Genomic DNA, 18,525 nt, shown 5'->3' with positions numbered 1-18,525 from the left:
TTTGGAAAAGAGAAAACACGTATCGCGTGATGCGTTCGAGCGTTTATTTATTCGAATACAAACTACCGGATCGATAACCGAAGAAAAACGCGACTTAAAGAGACTAAAGATAGTTTTGCGAACGCTCGACTGGAACGGCCGCGGCGACGACGACGTCGTTCGCTGGAAGACATCGATTCCTCGTCGTCGAGCGACCGCGTCTCGCGTCGCGATCGCTGTCGTACGTGTAACTTAGCATCTAAGGGCAGCGAGGCTCGGGCGTGCGAACGACCGTACCAATCCTTTCTTTTCTCTTTCTCCTTCTTCTCTTTCTCCGTCGACCGTCGACCGTCGAGCATTCGAATTGAGCGTGCGCGCGACGTATTCGGTCGATCACCGCGTGCCGTCGCTGACCTATGCGAAGCTCGACCTCGTTATCGGACTGGCCGAGCTACGCTCGAAAGGCCTTTCATGGACGGAATGGCTGATAAGGATCCGCGGAAGGTCGCGCGATTTCTCGCGCGTACGAACGCGATCGAGTTTCTCGGCAATTAATTAATCCTACGTCGTATGTACACACAGTTCTCGCGAGCGACGGTGTTCTAGAAGGAACTCTCGCGTTTCGTTCTCAGTTGGACGGATTCCGGGCTGGGCGTCATCGCCGGATTGTCGTAAGCGTAGTCCAGAGTGGTGTCCTCGCTGGGATGCCTCCTGGAGAGCGAGGTGCTCGTGGTGTTTGGCGTCGCGTTACCGGGGCCGGTACCGCTTCCGCTTCCGTTCCCGCTCCCGCTCCCGCTCCCGCTCCCGCTCCCGCTCACCGTGCTGATCCCGATCCCGATCCCGATTCCGCTTCCGCTTCCGCTCGCGCTGCAATTTCCGTTCCCGTGGCCGCCATCCTTCTCCGCGCATCGGCTCGGAGCCACGCTCGCGCTGATCGTCGGCATCGGTAGCTTCAATCCGTTCAGCTTCGACGTGCCCAATTCCGCGTCTTGTTGCGTCGTCTTGTTGTTGTTGTTGTTGATATTCTTGTTGCCGCCGTTACCGTGAGACGTTCTCTGGAAAAGGACCAACGTCGAACTCGTGGAATCGATTCGATGGATGGTCGGTTCGATCATCGTATCTCCAACGTCCACTTACCCTTACCCTCCTACCGGTAAAAGTCCGACTCACGGCGTTACGCATCTTCTCCCATCTTGGAAACTTTTGCGCTATCAGGTAGAAGGTGGACAGCAGGGACAAGAAGGCTATCGCGATCGAGGCCGCGGCTAGAATCCAAAGTCTCCCGACTTCCCCTGTCGATCATTCGTATAAATATTTCTCCTTTGCTCTCTCGTTTACACTTATTAAACGCGTTCGTCGCTTACCTCTCAGATCCTCGTACTGCTTCAGGAGGACGTACCGTTTGTCATGAAGATACTCTGAAATGCAAGAAAGCAAACTTTACGTTGACTGGACGCGAGGTGCGGATGGGGCGGATGGGACGGAAACGGAGGAAGAAAAGGAAAGGGACAAAGGTTCCGTATGTTGAAGAAGGAAAGCTTTTCCGTAGCCGCGCGTATACCGATGACCAAGGTATACGCACGCGTAAGCATAGACGGTGAGAAGGGAAAGCTCGGATGGCTGCTGCTGGCTCGGGATCGAAAGGGACCGTTGTTGTTCGGCAGGTAGCAAAGGGGGGCAAGGAGAAGACGGAGGGAACGGAGGAAAGAAAAGAAGGCGAATGAGTCATGAAGCGGACGGTCGCGTGTGGGAAGTCGACGGAGGGACGGTGGTCGGTGGTCAGGTGTAAAGTCAACGGACTCGTCGAACCCCCTCGTGTTCAGGTGCACTCGGGAACGCTCGGCCCGCGCACTACCCGGGCTTTTTCTCTCTCTCTCTCTCCCTCGATCGATTCCGAAATATCGATGCGGAATGCGGAGAGAGAGGGGGGGGGAGAGAGAGAGAGAGAGAGAGAGGGGGGGAGAGAAGGGAAACGTGCCGATACGCGCGTAGACCTGCTGGCGGGAAACGAGAATACGACTCGGGACGCGAGTAAAGCGAAGAAAAATTGCGCCGAGTGGCTATGCTCACCTTGACAATCGGAGACACACTCGTTGGGTTGATAGTTGCGGCCGGTAGCGTCGCAGATATTGGAACACGGTTTGCAATGTTTGTCGTATGGACTGCAATACTCGACGGTGGAGCAAAGTTTCTCGCCGCACTTGGTCCCCTCGGGATTCAATGCTGCAGCCGCGGAGCCGACGAGCAGCAGAAGCAGCAAAGCCAGAGCAAACGATCCCATGGAAGGTCTCATCGTCTCGCGGCACGCGGTGGCCACGATTCTCTCTGGCGATTCGTGGAAACGACGCTGTGAAGACGCTGGTCGATCAGCGGCGCTCGATCGCGCGGTCCTGAAACGCGGGCATGCTCGTCCTGCGAAAGAACGCGCCGACGAGTTTCGACGGCAGCGGCGACAACGATGATTAGACTCGCGAAGGAAGAAAATATCGGGTTATGGCGGAGAGAGGAGGAAAGGGAGTTGCGTGGAAAATGCGGCGTGACTCATCGGTGGTATCGCGCGCGCGAACAACGGCGCTGGTTCGAAACGACGATCGCGTATAGCAGGAGCTCCGCTTTGCTTCGCTTCCATTCGGCCACCGATTCTCGACCTCGACCAGCTTCGATCGCGTGGCGCGAGCGCGCGCTTCCTCGACCGGAGGCGTCGCGCGTCGTAACCTTCGATCGTTGGCGCGTGGAAATTCCGAAGCGTCACTCCGAGGACTCGCGAGATCGCGCTCCATCCACGTCCGTCTTTCTACCGAACCGTGCTACTACGATCCTCCTCGATCGTACCTCGCGCGACTCCTAAGGCGAACCGGTGAATACCGGACATGGCAGACGAGAGCGGGGAGAGAGAGGGAGAGAGAGGGAGAGAGAAAGAGTGAGAAAGAGAGAGAGAGAGGTGGGAGAGAAGGGAACCGGTCGGTCGTACCTGGTACCGGAACGCGGTGGGTGGACGGGGTCCTGTCGGCAGCGTCTCTACCCAGAGAGAGAGAGAGAGAGAGAGAGGGGGGGGGGGGGGGGGGGAGAGGGGGGGAGAGAGCAAACGAGGATCGTGATCGGTGAGGGTTTGGAAAATATCGCGCAAACAGTTCGCGACAGAATCCCGTGGACGATAATCCGTAGGAAGCGAATGAATGGTAACTGCGCCAAAGATCGACGGGAATGTCACCGGACCGGTTTCCAGACGCGACGCGATCGCGCCGGAGCCGAGACTAGAAAAGGCATCGCCGTGTTCGACGACGCCCGAGGATCGCCCGATTTCGCGTGAAATCGAGATAAAGCGAGCGATTCGACGATGGAGAGACGGTGGTAGCATATGCCGCGTCGTTGTTCGAACGCGACCTCGAACTCGCGGAGGATCGGCCGCGATCGGCTTCTCTGGCGAGCCGACGAGTTTCTCTTCGTCGTGCTTCCACTCTCGTTCACGATCGCGTCCCCGCTCGCGCGATCTCGCTTCCGTTCTTTGCTTCCACGCAGCGAGTATGGAGCTTCCGCGCGGTCCATCTCCTCGCGAAAGTTTGGTACGCGCGCGCGTCGTAATCCTCGACGTAACGATCTCTCGGTCGGTGGATCGGCGTAACAGGTGGCGTTGTCGCTCTCGTCACTTACTCGCTGCGAATGCGTCGAATCGTTCCGTCCAAGATCGGTGGGTACAGTCGCGTTCGAACCGGATCGTCGATCGGCATTTCGGCGATCGCCACGAAACGCACGGCGGACACACTTTCAGTCGGGGTGCACGAGGAAACACGCGATGACGTAAGAAGAGAAAACGCGGCGAAAGGTCGAAAATAGAAGAGGTATTCGACGTCCGGAGCTTGGTTGTCGCGTCGAACGGTCGCGGTGAACTACCGAGGATTCCCGAGCACCGCGACTCTTGCACCTGAATTCCACCTCTCCGACCTACGACCATCCATCCCCCTCCTCTCTCCTCTCTTCACCTTTCCGCCGCGATGCTCCTCCCCCTGCGTCGTTACCTGCCGGGATACCTCCTCGGCCATTAGCCGTGCCGCGAGAGTTACCTGTTGCGAGCGCGGTGCAGCGTCGTCGGATGGCTATACGCGCCACCGAGATTACCTTCGCAACCTCGGGGTTCCTCGGAAAGTCTACGTCGCGGCGTTTTCGCTTCGGCACAGCGGGGGTCGGTCAGGAAAGCGCGCATCGTCGGACGAAACCGGAAAAAAGGACCAGAGAAGAAAGAAGAGGCCAGACGGAAAAAGAGAAAGAGAGTGTGAGAGAGAAGGAGAGAGACAGAGCGAGAAGAAAACGCAACGAACGAGTTTTACCGTTGTCGATTACCTTTTATTATTCTTCTTCGAATGGACGTCGAGATCACGTGGATCGCGAGTCGATTTCTTCGTCTCTACTATACGTTCGTACAAAATATATTTCTCTATCGAGTGCGATCTCTAGCGGATATTCGTTCCGAAAACGCTCGCGCGCGCCCGCATCTTCCTTATCGTCGTTCCATCGTCGTTGCATCCCCGTGCTCTCTTCGGCTTCTCTTCCCGTTTCGGACATTACGCTGTTCCGTATCCTCGAAGCACCGACTCGAGAAATCGGGATTGATTAACCGCTATCAAAGCCGATTTTCGAAAGATCGGTTGCACGCGACGAGGGAACGCGTTACGAGGCGCGAGACCGATTCGGAAAGGAGAAACGAAGAGAGTCGGTGAAGAGAGATCGAGACGATATCCCGATGCGTGCGCGTATACTTTCGTCTCCTCGGCTTTCGTCGCCGTATCGGTCGCGTTTTCGTCGATCAATCTTTTTCCTTCTTTCTCCTTCTTCTACCTTCCACTTTCTTTTCCTGCTTCTCCTCCTCTTCGTCCTCCTCTTCCTCCTCCTCTTGCTCCTACTCCTCTGTCGCCGCCGTCGTTTTCCGTTATTCCACTTTTCGCGTTGTATCCTCGTCAAAGTTAACCACGAGGAGACGCGTTTTTCTCCGTTGGGCTATGGAAAATCTGCGCTACAGGTTCCATTTGCTGTAGCTGCACAGGCACAGACTCCAGCAACCCGATCGCGCGGATCGAACGTTCGCGTCGCCGGACCGGTTCTCGTTGGCGATTCCGTTCGTCCGAGAAGCGTCGTCGTAGTCGAGCGAACAATTGGCCGCGACGAGACGCTCGTCGACGCTGACGGGCCGCTGGAATTCCTATTCTCAGATGCTCTTGTGTCCGGCGGCGTCGATCGCGTTCCCGTCGAATCGCTGTTCCAGTTCGATCGGTGACGGCGAACCGTCTCCGTCGTCCGAGTGCGGGAACGACATGGGTACCGGAAGCGGAAGCATCTCCGGCACTCCGTTTTGCACGTAATGGGTGAGACGAGTGGGCAGACAGCCCGCGTTCAGCTGGTAAAATTCGATCAGTTGCAGCAAATCGTAGAACCGGGTGATGCCCTTGTCGAGGGTGTACAACCAACAGTTGCATCGTTCGTCGAACACCTGAAATCCACGAATCTTTCGTCATCTCTCGTGATCTCGCGCCACGCGGCAGCGCGCGTGCACGCGCCGATGGACGGATACTCACGGGTTGAATCTGCGCGTGAAACACCTTCTCGCTGTACTTGTAGGTGAGCACGTAAGCGCCTAGGTTGCTCTTGCTCTCGCGTACCAGGAACACGCTGAAACACACGCGTCAGACGAAACGAGGTAAAGAATGGAACGTCGAGAAAGAGAGAGAGAGAGAGTTGGCGGCAATTTACCCGTCAACGGAACCGTGGTCCCGTACGATCGCCGCGGCGATGTCTCTCTTGAGCCCTCGGTGAAACCACGGCTGTAGAACGTGTATACCGTCGTCCAGTCCGTGCAATCTCACCACCGCGCAGCCAGGTGGTGGTCTCGAGAACGGTCTCCACGTTCGCCGCCAGTTCACGCCTTCGCTTTCGGCGATGTTCTTCGCTTCCTTCGGGTCTTCCACGATTCTTCCAACGCTACCGGTGAAATCCATGGCCACGCGTGATCGTACCGATTCCTGCGAACGTCATCGCGTCGCACCGTTACCAAGCGTAGGGGGCACGGATCGCACGACGATTCGTCGAATCGATCGTCGACGAAACCCTGCGCGCACCGTCCTCTTCTCCGCGCCGACCACCGCCATACCGATCGGCGTGGAGAACGCGAACGTTGGCGCGACCACACGACGGATCGGGGGGGTATTCGGGTAAGGGTATGTATCTCGGTAGAAAGAGCAAAGACGAAACGAAACGTAATGGCGGTGGGAGGGGGTTGATAACCCCAGACGCCTGTTGCTAGGCAAACATCGAGCGGTGCAGCAGCGCACGGTAAGGGTCACGGCGATGCAATGCGCCGCGACGCGATTCGAGTAGATTTATTAGTTGGCAAATCGGACTAGGAGCTCTCTTTCTCTCGTTCCCGTTCGCGTGCACCGTCGTCGATACTCGTTCGACGTTCGTCGTGGATGCTCGTTGTCGGTGCGCGGACGACGCGGTTCAAGCGCGGTCGGCAATAGCGACTTATGTAACGATGCCGCACCTGCGTTGCCCGAGATACCGCTACCATATTTTCTCCCAACGGAAATAACGACGAGAATCGAATGTAGGTCAATTTCGGCGTTGTCGTCGATGTCGTCGTTGTCGTCGTTGTCGTGGAAATTTATGCGCGAGACGCGTTACCAAGGGAAGACAAGAGGAGAAGGGCAAGCGCGTTTCGCGTGGAAAGAGCGACGTCTCGTACTCGAGATTTCGTCATGTTCGGTGACGACATCGGGGCGAGACGATCGTTTCTCTCCTCCGCTTGACGCTCGATGATCGTTTCTGCTTCCGTAGCATAATTTACCACCCGCGTACCTTTGCCATGGTCGCGAGAGAAGAGCGCGAAAGAATCAGCAGGGGCGACAAACGAGGCGAATAATCGGATCAAGGAAGAGGCGCGTTCGATGAGAAAGTGGCCTGGAGGGAGAGAAAGAGAGAGCGAGATGGTCGCGGAAGAGGGTCGGGAAAGACACTGGTGCGCGTGGTAGTCGAGAAGCGACGCGTAGGCGATGATCGGGCAAGGGAGGAAGCCCGAGCGAGAAGCGGTGGAGAGGGATGATGCGCGCGTGCGAACCGTCGGGTTGGTGGACTGGGTCGGGGTAGGGATGCGAATCGAGATCGCGAGAAAACTTCCGGTTCCGTCCGAGACTCTACCGATCGCGTAATAGGTCGACCGGTAAGAGCAATCGGTGATACGATCGTCGGTAACCGACAAACGAACCAACGAACCAACGATGGATGGATGGACGGACGGATGTGGATAGAAAAGCGACGGCGGGGCGGCGAACGATTCTCGAAAGCTCGTTTATCGATCGAGCGGACAGCACGGGCCGGGCAGACACACGACTCTGGTGAGTGACGTTGGCGAACCGACGACCGGCCAGCCGGCTGGCTGTCTCGGTTCGCCTCGGCTCGGTTCCGCGCGAGGCGCGCGCGACGCGCGATACGCGGTCCGATCCCGTAACGCCGCTGCGTGTACTACTACTCCTCGGTTCCCGAAGAGACGACGCGCCGCGTGTCCGTTCTCGCTCGTCTACCTCCTAGATGATCGATAGTCGCCGCGTAGTGCTCTCGGCCATTCCGCCTCCCACCAGCCTTCGTCTCTTCTCTATCGCCTAGTCGCGTATCCCACTTCGTCCTACCTCGATGCGCTGCTTTACCGCTGTCTATTTATCCCATTCGCGCTTCTTTTTTTTCTTTTTCCCGCTTTCGTCTTTTTTTTCTTTTCCCTCCTCGCAGAGGAAAGACGGAACGCCGGGAGTCGCGGCGCGGATCGCGAGACACGGACAGCGATTGTACTCGCGATCGCGAAAAAATAGAATCGAACTCACGTTGGATACGTTGTAGTTGACGTATCGATCCTTGGGTCCGTCGGTCTGTTCGCACTGTTTGTTCTTAAAGGCTCTGTAGTTTTCCCTGAGTTGCTTGCCGTACTGTAACGAAACCAAACCGCGTTACTCCCGCGCGTAACCGACGTGCATTAGTGTAACCGATAAAGAGAAAGGAGAAAAAAAGAGAAATCGCGTTTTACGGAAGAGACCGACATTGACCGATAACCGCGCGCGGTCGGTAGAACGGATAGGACGCGCTGGTAAAATCGGCCGCACGTAAACTCCGAACAAGACTCGAAACGCCGTCGTTCTAGAAACTGGAAACCAACGTTTGGTTACCGACCAAACGGTCGCTCCCTCTGCGATTCTCCCGTCGGTTTTCAAGCTACGCGTGAGTCGATAGAGTAGGCGTATAAAAGAGAGAGAGGAAAAAAAAAAGGAAAAAAAAAAAGAGAAAAACTAGAAAAGTCGGACGTTTGGTTACCTTGGCGAGTCTCATGGCCGTGAGCCAACAGGCGCGAGACTTTTCACTATGGAAAGCGATGACCTTGAACCCGGCTTCTCCAGCAGACTCCGTGCTTTTGACTCGAGCGTTGCCGGTTGGCCTCAGGCAGATGCCCCAGGGGAAGGGCGCTCTGTATCTCTTCCTGGCGTTCGCGATCTTGTACACCATGTAATCCGTCAAGTGGGCGAACGGGAACGCTTGCTTGCTTTTCTGAAATCATTCCGTAGTCGCGAGACCATCGTTAATCCTCCGATCCGTTCCAACGCCCTTCGTTTCAATCTGTTCAACGCGTTTCTAACCTAAAAACCGACGTCTCTTCCCCGCGCGAAAATCTCGAGAAAGAACGGAACGAACGAGAGGGAAAACGAGAAGGAAGAGGGCGGAAGAAAAAGAGGTTCGATCCGCGATGCGTGATCGTTTGCGCGATTCGAGAAACGGAAGGAAGAGAGAGAGAGAGAGAGAGAGAAAGAGAGAGAGGAGCACGCACGAATGGCGGAACGGGGGAACAGCGGATCGGGGCGGAAAAGCGATAGGGATCGAGAGACAGACACCGGTGCGAAGAAGGATTCGCGAAAGGAACCGGTTTACGGGTGTAACACCAGAAGCGCGAGCACCGGCGATTAGAGACACGGAGGGCGCGCGAAGAAGATTCGCGTTACGTGCCGATAATTTCGCGTTAGAGCCGTTGTCGGTCGCGTGCGTCAACGATAGAATCGTGGAACGAAAAATAGAAAAACGAGATGGACCGAGCGAACGTACCAAACGGCGAATTACGAAACCGCGTATATTCCTCGACACGCGATCGTTTGTTCTCGTTTTGCGCGCCGCGCGTCCGCCATTCTTCTTCCATCGCGTTCAATCGAATCGAATCGCAGCGCGAGATGACACGTTTTGTACTCGCGTCGCGAAACGCCACCGCGTGAGCGTCTCGACGAACGGGATTGCGCTTTCGGCCGGTGACAGACGAAAATTACACTCGCGGAAAAGGAAGAGGAGAAAATGAGAGGAAGAGAGAAGGAGAGAAAGGGAGCGGATAACACGGAAAGAAAGGAAGCCGAATCGCGCGCGTATGTGGGCCACGTCGCATCGCGATTACGATAATAGCGCGAGAGCGTATAACGGTAGAAGTTCGTGAAAGGAAAAACAACGGCGGAACGGAATAGAAACGCGAGAAGAAGAAAAGAAACGGCGTGTGGGCAGATGAGGCGGAGCGAAGGATCGAAAAGAGATCAAGAGAGAAGCCGAACCAAAGGTTCTAGAGAGGCGTTCGAATGGGAAATAACGTGGTCCTCGAACAGACGAATGAGAAGAAAAAATGGAAAAAGGAGAAAAACGGGCGGACAAGTCGGAAGAAGAGCGACGATCTAATAGAGCGATCGTCGCGCCGCACTGCGCTGCCGCGGTTCGTTCTACCGTAAATTTAAAAAGCCCCGATAACGCTCGAATCGATAGGCTACTGGCCATGTTCGCCGCAACCTCTCGCTGACGAATTGGGTTCGAGGATTCTAGAGCGAGGATATCGCGGTAGACTTCCGGCATTGGTAGCAACGCGACGCCGACACCGACGCCGTGCTCGTCGCTCGGACCACGCGTCGTCTGTGGTTCTCCATCGTCGTCCCGTCCACACGAGAACCACGGTACATCGCGGATTATCGTCCGCGTAGTACTCTCTTTCTGAGCGAGACGAACGAGATCGTCACCGACTCGTGGCATTTTCTCCGTGATCCAAACGACCCACTGCTACCACCGCTAGTACCACCACCACCACCACCAACACCATCACCACCACCACCACCACCACTACCACCACCGCCGCTATCGCCACTCGACGACCATCTCGTTCGAATCCGTCGGCTATTCCACGCACCTTCGTTCCTCGTTCGAACCGAATTTCCTCGCCTTTATCGCGTATCGTGGATTCTCGAGGATGGGCCATTAACGATCTCGTTCGCCATTCGACTGCCATCTTTGACGAATAAATAGACGAAGAGCAAATATCGAGCACCAGCCGAATCGTCCCGAACAATGATTGGACGATGATCGTCGACGAGAAGACAAGTCGCGTCGCGTTTCCGCTCGTATATCACTCGGTCAATTTCCACTAGTAGCGATTCGGCTTTCACGCTCGAGATCGTGGCGCACGAACTCGTGAGAGGAGGTCGATCCTCGACGATCCGACGACCGGTGTACGTGCGTGCGTGCACGCGCGTGTATGTGTGTGTGTGTGCGCGCGCGTGTGTGCATGCGAGCGTGTATGCGTGCGTGAGTGCATGCGTGCGTGAGTGCGTGAGTGCGTGCGTGCGTGTGGAAACGCAAGATTTCGACGTCGATACGCGCGGATATCGCGCGCGATAGAGCTATCCGTTACGCGATACCACCGCGGCTCGTTCCGCTTGGAAATACCGACCTATCGTACCGATCGGATTTCATAGCGCTTCACTCGCGGTCATTTCTTCTTTCTTCCTTCCTTCCTTCCTGCTTCTCTTCCTTCCTTCCGTCCTTCATCCCTTTTTCTCTAGCCTCCTGTCTCTCGCAGCTTTCCCGTCTTTCGAAACGCACTCTCTCGTTTCTTCGTGCACGGCAGCAGCGTCGTCGTAGTCGTCGTGATCGTCGTAATCGTCGTGGTCGTCGACAAACCAAAGGAACGGACTAGCGGTGTGGCAGAGCAGCGAAACCACTCGATGGATGGTTCTCGTTCCACGAAATTCGTAACCTCGCCGACCACTCGATTTCTCTGCGTTGTCTCTCTCTTTCTCTCTTTCTATCTCTCTCTCGCTTTCTTTCGATTACGCGACGCAACCCGAACGACCAGGCCTACGAGAAAAGCGAGAAGTGGAAAATGAAACGGGTAGACGGAGAGAAAGAGTGGGAAAAAAGGAAAGGATAGAAGGGGAGAAAGAAGAGGGACGTCGGATGGGTGGGTGAGAGAGAAGCGGACTGGGAAGAGAACGAAAGGTGACGGGGTGTACAGAGATGGAAGCAAACTCTACCGGTAACGAGTAGACTGCGCGACGACGCTGATCGCGTTTCTTCCTTTTCCCTTGCGTTCCTCCGATCGATGAGTCGTCGTCGGTGGAACGATCGGTGGAGCGAGGATGCAGCGTCGGAATGGCCGATCGCGCGATTCAAGCGACAAACGCAACGACGATGTCGACCGCGAGCGAAAAACGACAGACATGCACGAACATTCTCTGACAGTGTCGAAACGACGACTGACGGAAAGGTTTGTCGCTCGCCGGTAGCCTCGTGCACGGCGACGAACAAAGATCCGAAAATTGCCGAACGAACCAGCGAACTCGACCGAACCTACCAGTCAGCTGGTTTCCCGGTGGTCGCAGCAGACTGCATCGGACGTGCGCCGCTGCGCTACCTCGTCTCTTTCCTCTCTCTCCCGCTTCGATTACGGTCGTTCACGAACTCTCCCGAATCAGCTGGCTGCCCACCCCCGTCTTCTTCGACCCGATCCGATGCTCTCCCTCTCTCTCTCTCTCTCTCTCTCTCTCTCTCTCTCTCTCTCGCGCCCTTTCCTTTCCGCAACGCACCTCGCAGCCATCCGTTTCCATGCTCTCGCTTCTTCTATCCGTTTCTCGTCCCGGTATTATGGTGCGCCTGAGAAAACATCGCGTTCGATCCATTTTCATTTTCCTCCCTTTGATTTACCCTTCTATTTACTCTTCGATTTACCCCTCGACCAAATACCGAACGCCACTGTGTCACGGCTGACCGAGCAGTCCCAAAATCCCACGGCGATCCCGCTTTTCGTGCGAGGAAAGCGATTTCTTTGGAACGCGGTTACGCGGCTTTGCGAAGCCTCGCAAACGCCACTCTGCCAAACACCCGCGAGGGTCGCGAAAAGTAAAACGGAACGACGGTCGTCGAAACGATCGAATTTACCCTCGAGTTTCCATTCCGGATATGATACTACATTTTCCGTCGTTCGCGTCTTCGTTCGCTTCTCTAAAAATTTCGTAATCTCGACGTGACGGGAGTAGGAAGAAGGACCAATTTCACGACTCGAAAGACGAGCCGCGTATCGTAGAAAAAGAAAAAGCGAGAGTTGGTTTTGTATACGATCGTGGCATCGGAGGCAATCGTGGACTTTGATATCGTAGAGCAAACGCGCGATGAAACGCGTCTGGTCGCGGGTTGACTTCTAAATAGGAGGCGGTAAGGAAATAGATGGAAGGGAGACGAGAGAAGGAGGAAAAGGAGGAGGAAGGGCGGCGTATTTCGGCCGATGACACTAAAAACGATGGTTACGCGGTTGGAAAATCCGCACCTTTCGGCGGCGTGCCAGAAAGCGAGAAACGCGCGCGTTTTGACCGCGAGTAATACCTCGAGCCAGGAAATTCGCTACGGTTTCCAAAGCGGATATCGTTGCGACGAATGGAGGGCGAGGAAAAGGCGAAAGGGAGAACGGATGGAAAATGGAACGGGACACGAGGCAAGACGAAAGCGAACGCTATCGGGCCGAACTCGATACCGTGCCGGCCTCGAGCGAATACACGAGCGAATATAATGGGTATTTTGCGACGGGGAAAGCGCAGTTATCCTTGCCGCGAGTGTACGCGTCCGATCGAAATGGAAAGGTTCGAAGAAGATGATCGGCGCGAATCGGTGATATTCGCGTTCCGAAAATGCGGATACTCGACGTTTAATACAGCAGGGAAGCAGCGCGATCGCGTGTCCGAGAGCGAGGAGGAGAAGGTGGAAACGATACCGCGAAGCACGCTACTCGCGGTGCGTTACGCATCGCGAACGCGAACAATGACGTGGATGCAACGGACATCGTAATATCACGCGCATTGCGAAAACGTATTGTGTTTGCCCAACACCCTGAACGGGGAAACCGTGTGCAGAGTAAGTAGGTATCGCAGAGTCCGCGGGAGAGTGGGGCGACACGGACCAAAGGAGAAGAGCGCGTAGCGCGGGGTACAACGCACGCGGTGAATTAGAAACGCGGCTTTTACCGTCCGCGGCCCTCTGCTATCCGGGTTAACCGAGTTTTAGGCAAAGGAAAACGAACTCGCTCATCGCGCCAATTCCTTCTCGCGTGTGCCAAATTTATTCGCTTTTTAACGAACCAGAGGGGACGGGAGGGGGGAGAGAGGGAGGGAGGGAGGGAGAGAGAGAAAGAGCATCGTCGTCCAGTCTCTTCAAGTGCATCCGGGGAACGAATATTATCCGGCTGTCGCCAAACTCGCCGTTCCGGAACCGTGAACGGTTTCGCGCGCGAATCCCATTCCCGGCTGTGCACTCACGGTTTCGGTCAGGTTGAAACATCCACGGACGGATGATAAGAGAGATGGCGGGACGGAGAGCGAGGAGGAAGGAGAAAGTAAAGGGAAAGGGGTGGAAAAAGGGAGCGGGGCGAGGGAGAGAAGAGAGGAGACGCGAAGCAGGTGGCGTCCTCGAGATTTCCACGAAACGACGAATCGAGAAGTAGGAGAAGAAGAAAACGGCGGTGCGGGGTACGGCGTGGAGAGGCAGAAATGTTGGGCAAGGACCAAGAGAGGAGAGAAATGCGGGGAAAGGAAGGAAAGGAGAGAGTAGAGAGACGGGAAGGTGGCGTGGTAGAGGAAGCGACGGAAGGCGGCAGGTCGACGACCCAGGGAGCAACGGCGTTCCTAGCAGAATAGCTCTTTTGCCAGGGCGAATGTGTGTCAGCCCCGGCTCACTCGCTTCGCCATCGCAGAAACTCGTTTCGAATGGTCGATGCGCGCGCGGTTCGAACCGTGTCGTTCCGTCCTTCCATTCGTTCCTTAGTTTACACGTCTCGTGGTTCGGCCACGCTTTCCCGGCCATGAGAACTCCCAACTCCAGTTCGCGAAAAGCTCGGAAGGGAGCGGAAAAAGGGCGGAAAAGGGCGGAAAAAGAGCGGAAAAGGAGCGAAAAAGAAAAGAACAAAGTTAGGTAGATAGGTAGAACGGCGATCGCGAGAGTAGCGAAAAGACGATTCGCGCTCGGTGAAAGCAGTTAGGAAAGCATCGTCTTAGAAAGGTGTACGCGTGATCGTTCCGTGTTGCCTTTGTGTAACGTCCTTTCCGACCGTGTTTTTTCCTATTTACGCGACCAATTCGCTCCATCGCTTGTTTCCTCCGTTTCATCCGATATCTTCGCAAAATTCTTTCCTTCATCTTTTCCCACCTCTTTTCTTCTTCTTATAATTTCTTCGTTCCTTGCGAGTCGAGTCCTATAGTCGCACCGATTCACTCTCCAATCGTGCCATCTTTCCTCTTAGCCTTTTCCCCTTCTCCTCTTCCGTTTCAAATACCAAGAACGACGTATATCCTAACGCGTATCGCGTACTATTCGCGTCTACTACTCGCGTGTACTACTCGTGTGTACATGTTCGCGACATGCGGGAAACGTACCCTAGAGAACCGTTCGGGGACATCTGCGCGCCATGAGCCTGCCTTTATACGCGCGACCACCGTCTTTCTCTCGTATATCCATGGTTGTTGCGTATTCTTGTTATCGTTCCTTTACTTAGTCACCGTCATTGCTGTTAACTGTCCACGCGTAGAAACCAACGGAACGACGTTTCGTTAAATTTCACAAAGTTCCGACCGATCTCGCTACTTTTGCCACGTGAAAGGGCAACGACGGAAGATCCGCGATCGACCGTATTTCACGTGGAGTATAAGCGCGATTAAAATCGCGCGCGCCTCGCGTGTCGCGAATCGAGACGTCCCGATGCTTAAGAGCTGGCAAGAAAATGCTTACTCGCGCCAACGTATTCTCACGAATCAAAGGACACGGTTGTGTTTTCTCGGGGTAAATACCCCAGGGTCTCACCGTTTCGACCTTTTTTTAATCGTATTCGAAGAAATAGGTCGAGTAAACGAGATAAACCTTTTAACTCGAAGCGAGCAAAGTTGCAACTTTACGGAAACAAAGTAGTTTTACCGTTTTGCCGTTTCGCCGTTTCGTCGTTCCGCCGGTGCACGACCAAGTGAACCAGAGTGAGTAGATGTTTAAAAGAAAAAAACCAGCTTACCACCTTTTTCGCTTGGTAAAGCTTGCGATCTCGAAGAAGCAAGTGGATTCTTCGCCAAACGTTCAACCGTCCATTCTGTATCCAGGCTAAACCGAACACCTCTGGGCATTCTATACCTTCATCTTCCAAATAGTTCTAAAACGATAAAAAGGGATCGCTGATCGAAAAATTACGATCGAAAAATTGTTCGCCTCGAAATACATCGATAATAAAATTGATCGGATTTTCACTCACTCGTAACGCCGTTTCTGCTTCCGCCAAAGTATCCCAGTCTTCCGCGAACACGGCTGAAACGTTGATCATCTCGGTGGAGAGGAATTGCTGCAAACGCGACACCTTTTTACGCTTCTTTTCATTTTCATCGTCATCAACGTCCGTATTTTACGCGATGCATCGCGATAAGTTGCGATAAGCGCAATAACGCCGCCAACAACGAAACATCGCTCCAACGATGGAACGCGCACCGATAACCGTACTTACGGGTATGAACGTTTTAGATCGATCGATAAAAACCGTTTGCGGAAGCAAGATTGCACTGTCGGTAACGTAGACCGATATCCCCTGAAAACGTGGCCGAGTTACCAACCGAATTCGCGACACATTGGCCATGTTGCCCGGTACGGTGACAGCACCGGTGACAACTGGCGGCGACTAACGCCGACAAAACGCGATGGTGGTCGGAAAGCACACGTCGTGCATGGTGCCGCCAACTGTTGACTTTCGTAACGCGATTCGACCAATGCCAGTCTTTATCGCTTCCACATTGATTAATCGATCGTTTATTAATTATCTATTCCACGCTAGATCGGTACAAAACCGATGCAAACATAGGCCAGCGATACGACCTCGCGGAGCGATGTAAAAGTCGAGACGCGATTTCGCTGTCAAGTCCAACTCTTTCGCTCTGTTTCTAACGTCCATAGATTAGGTGCATTTCGATCGATTTCCATACTCACCCCCGAGTCATAGAAAAACTGGTACTTGAGATAATCTTGGCGGAAGACGAATTTTTGTGCGCGCTTCACGGGAATCGTTTTTATCTCTTTGTACACGGCCAAAACGTATTCGTGATCTTCCAATGTACGCTCTACAACAATTTGAATTCGCTGGTAAAAAGTCGCAGATTGCTCCGAACGAAAAGAGAACCAACTTAACCTAACCGATCCGAATTACTACATATATTGTTCATATATATATATATGTGTGTGTGTGTGTGTGTGTGTGTGTGTGTGTGTGTGTGTGTGCGCGCGCGTGTGTGTGTAATATATATACGTAATACATGTACGTATGCATCGAAACCGTTTCGCTGCAAGCGTACTTACCTATTCCCAAGTCTGACCAAGTTTCAACAATCGACCAATCGATCCCTATCTTGCTTCTTTTCGCTTTGAGAAGTTCGCATAAATCGACCACGCGAAGATTCTTCTCAACGAATATATCGTAGCAGGTGTCATCGTCACAGTAAAAGCGTAGTTCCTCCATCTATGCGTCGGCGATAGAATAGGTGAAAAGAAAGTGTCGTGAGCGGGAATGTTCCTAGACGCGAGTCACGTGACATCGATACACGTTCCGTTCGGTCGGTAACACGTTAGCCGTGGTACACGGTAAAACGATTTACCTGCTCCTCGTCTTCCTCGCTATCGTTCGCTTGCCGAGAGAATCCTTCGGACGTACGAATTCTATTCATGGACCGGATAAACTCCAACAGATTCCTCTTCGGACTAAGCCGTTGATAGTGCCCCGTGGATTGGTTGAGAAACGTGGTACCGGTCTCCATGCACGAACACATATTCGGTAGCCAATCTGTTAAAACTTTTATTCGTGAAGAAATCGATGAATCGAACGATACGAGTTCGTCTTTTGTTCGAGGAACAACGGTCATCGTTACAAGGAATATCGAATTCGAATTCGTCGGTCCACGTCCGATCGTTTCTACGAACAAACGCGTATACGTATGCGTGGAATGTATCGCTTATAAGAGGGAATAGAAAAAAAGAGAACTTACGATTACAGTTTGATTCGTTGCTTTCGCGCAGTTCACAGTCTGCTTCGATTTAAAACAGAGAACGCGCTAAAAATAACGAAGAATGAAAGGAAGCACAAATGGTTGGAAAAGAAGGAGATTACGGAGAGATATGCCGGTAAACTGACGTCTGTTTTCAATTGAGTCGCGCGATATTAGGAAAATGATAGGAAAACGATCGTAATTCTACCGTCAGTACAATGCTTCGTTCAAGTCGATCCGTTGGTTCCGAATAGCAGCGATTAGGAGGTAACGACGCGTGACCTCGGCTGAAACTTTAACCGTGCCACTGTTAACGAACATTCGTCCTAAGAAGAAGGAAATGATTTTTCGGTGATGTTAGATTTCGTTATTCGACATTTGGATACACAAAAGAACGATGGCCCGATATTATAGGTATTTAGCAATAGGATCGATCGATTTGCACGGAAACGTGTTTTTGGATCGCGAATAGATTGCAACGGAATAGATTGCAATAATAGAATGGAATGGAACGGAATGGAATGGAACGGAATGGAATGGAACGAAATGGAATGGAACGGAATGGAATGGAACGAAATGGAATGGAATGGAAGGGGATGGGATGGAATAGAATAGAATAGAATAGAATAGGATAGAACGGAACGGAACGGAACGGGACGGGACAGAGAGGAATAGGATGGAATAGTATCGTATAGAACGGAACGAAACGGAACAGAATAGAACGGAACGGAACGGAACGGAGCGGAACGAAACGGAGAATACAGAAGAAAGGTTAAAAGATCGATGAAAATAAAACGCAAAGAAACGGAAGCGTGTAGCACCAGAGATAAAGTATATCGAAGTAAAATGAAAGATTCGATGAATAGCTTAATCATCGAGTTTACTTCGTAAGGACGTCAGCAATACGTAAAAGGCAAAAGTTGGAAGGTTATAGCGTGAAAGAGTACAAACCGATGGCTATGACGCCAACGATTAACGGTTAATCGTATGGTATGTTAAAATCTCACGTAGCATTCGAAATTTGTAACAACGATCGAATCGAATTCGCGATCCTGATTATTATTCATTTAGGAATAGATACTCGAAGTTGATTTACAAAGTTGGAAAATAACCGATACGACACGACAAATGCGAATATGGAATAGGAGTAAAAAAAAAAAAAAAAAAAAAAAAA

General features: G+C 53.2%; 2 protein-coding genes across 9 annotated transcripts in view; both read right to left on the bottom strand.

Annotated features, from left to right (window-relative positions):
* Nucleotides 1-29: 29 nt before the first annotated feature.
* Nucleotides 30-4,247, bottom strand: LOC108553895 (uncharacterized). The gene is made up of 5 exons (XM_017908967.1): nt 3,631-4,247; nt 2,050-2,391; nt 1,344-1,397; nt 1,117-1,271; nt 30-1,034 (listed from the first exon to the last, which is right to left on the bottom strand). Exons 1-5 carry the CDS (start codon nt 3,929-3,931, stop codon nt 582-584), a joined length of 1,305 nt encoding a protein of 434 aa, XP_017764456.1. The 5' UTR covers nt 3,932-4,247; the 3' UTR covers nt 30-581.
* Nucleotides 4,248-4,406: 159 nt separating this feature from the next.
* LOC108553893 (growth factor receptor-bound protein 14) overlaps nt 4,407-18,525 on the bottom strand; it is a 17,587-nt gene continuing 3,468 nt past the window's right edge. For 5 of the 8 annotated variants that reach the window (XM_017908959.1, XM_017908960.1, XM_017908963.1 and 2 more), the window contains 10 exons: nt 16,965-17,158; nt 16,669-16,828; nt 16,303-16,433; nt 15,581-15,667; nt 15,347-15,481; nt 8,326-8,556; nt 7,842-7,943; nt 5,722-5,990; nt 5,547-5,640; nt 4,407-5,461 (listed from right to left, as the gene is read on the bottom strand). In XM_017908959.1, coding sequence (XP_017764448.1) covers nt 5,180-5,461; nt 5,547-5,640; nt 5,722-5,990; nt 7,842-7,943; nt 8,326-8,556; nt 15,347-15,481; nt 15,581-15,667; nt 16,303-16,433; nt 16,669-16,828; nt 16,965-17,158 — 1,685 coding nt within the window. In that variant the 3' untranslated portion in view covers nt 4,407-5,179. Of the gene's footprint in view, nt 5,462-5,546; nt 5,641-5,721; nt 5,991-7,841; nt 7,944-8,325; nt 8,557-15,346; nt 15,482-15,580; nt 15,668-16,302; nt 16,434-16,668; nt 16,829-16,964; nt 17,159-17,351; nt 17,842-18,525 lie in introns of those variants that run through there. The other 3 variants (XM_017908965.1, XM_017908961.1, XM_017908964.1) reach the window with 3 other exon arrangements.

This window comes from Eufriesea mexicana, unplaced genomic scaffold (genome assembly GCF_001483705.2).
Source record: "Eufriesea mexicana isolate 0111107269 unplaced genomic scaffold, ASM148370v2 scaffold13881, whole genome shotgun sequence".
Lineage (NCBI taxonomy): Eukaryota > Metazoa > Arthropoda > Insecta > Hymenoptera > Apidae > Eufriesea > Eufriesea mexicana.
The sequence above is the reverse complement of the archived record's forward strand: the minus strand, read 5'-3'. Positions and strand labels throughout refer to the sequence as shown.

Excerpts from the sequence above, each read along its gene's own strand:
- LOC108553895 (XM_017908967.1), bottom strand. The coding sequence starts at position 3,931 with ATGGTCGTAGGTCGGAGAGGTGGAATTCAGGTGCAAGAGTCGCGGTGC. Across the intron at positions 2,392-3,630 it reads ATTCGACGCATTCGCAGCGA|GACGAGCATGCCCGCGTTTC; the intron begins GTAAGTGACGAG and ends GTTCTTTCGCAG. Across the intron at positions 1,398-2,049 it reads GTGTGTCTCCGATTGTCAAG|AGTATCTTCATGACAAACGG; the intron begins GTGAGCATAGCC and ends CTTGCATTTCAG.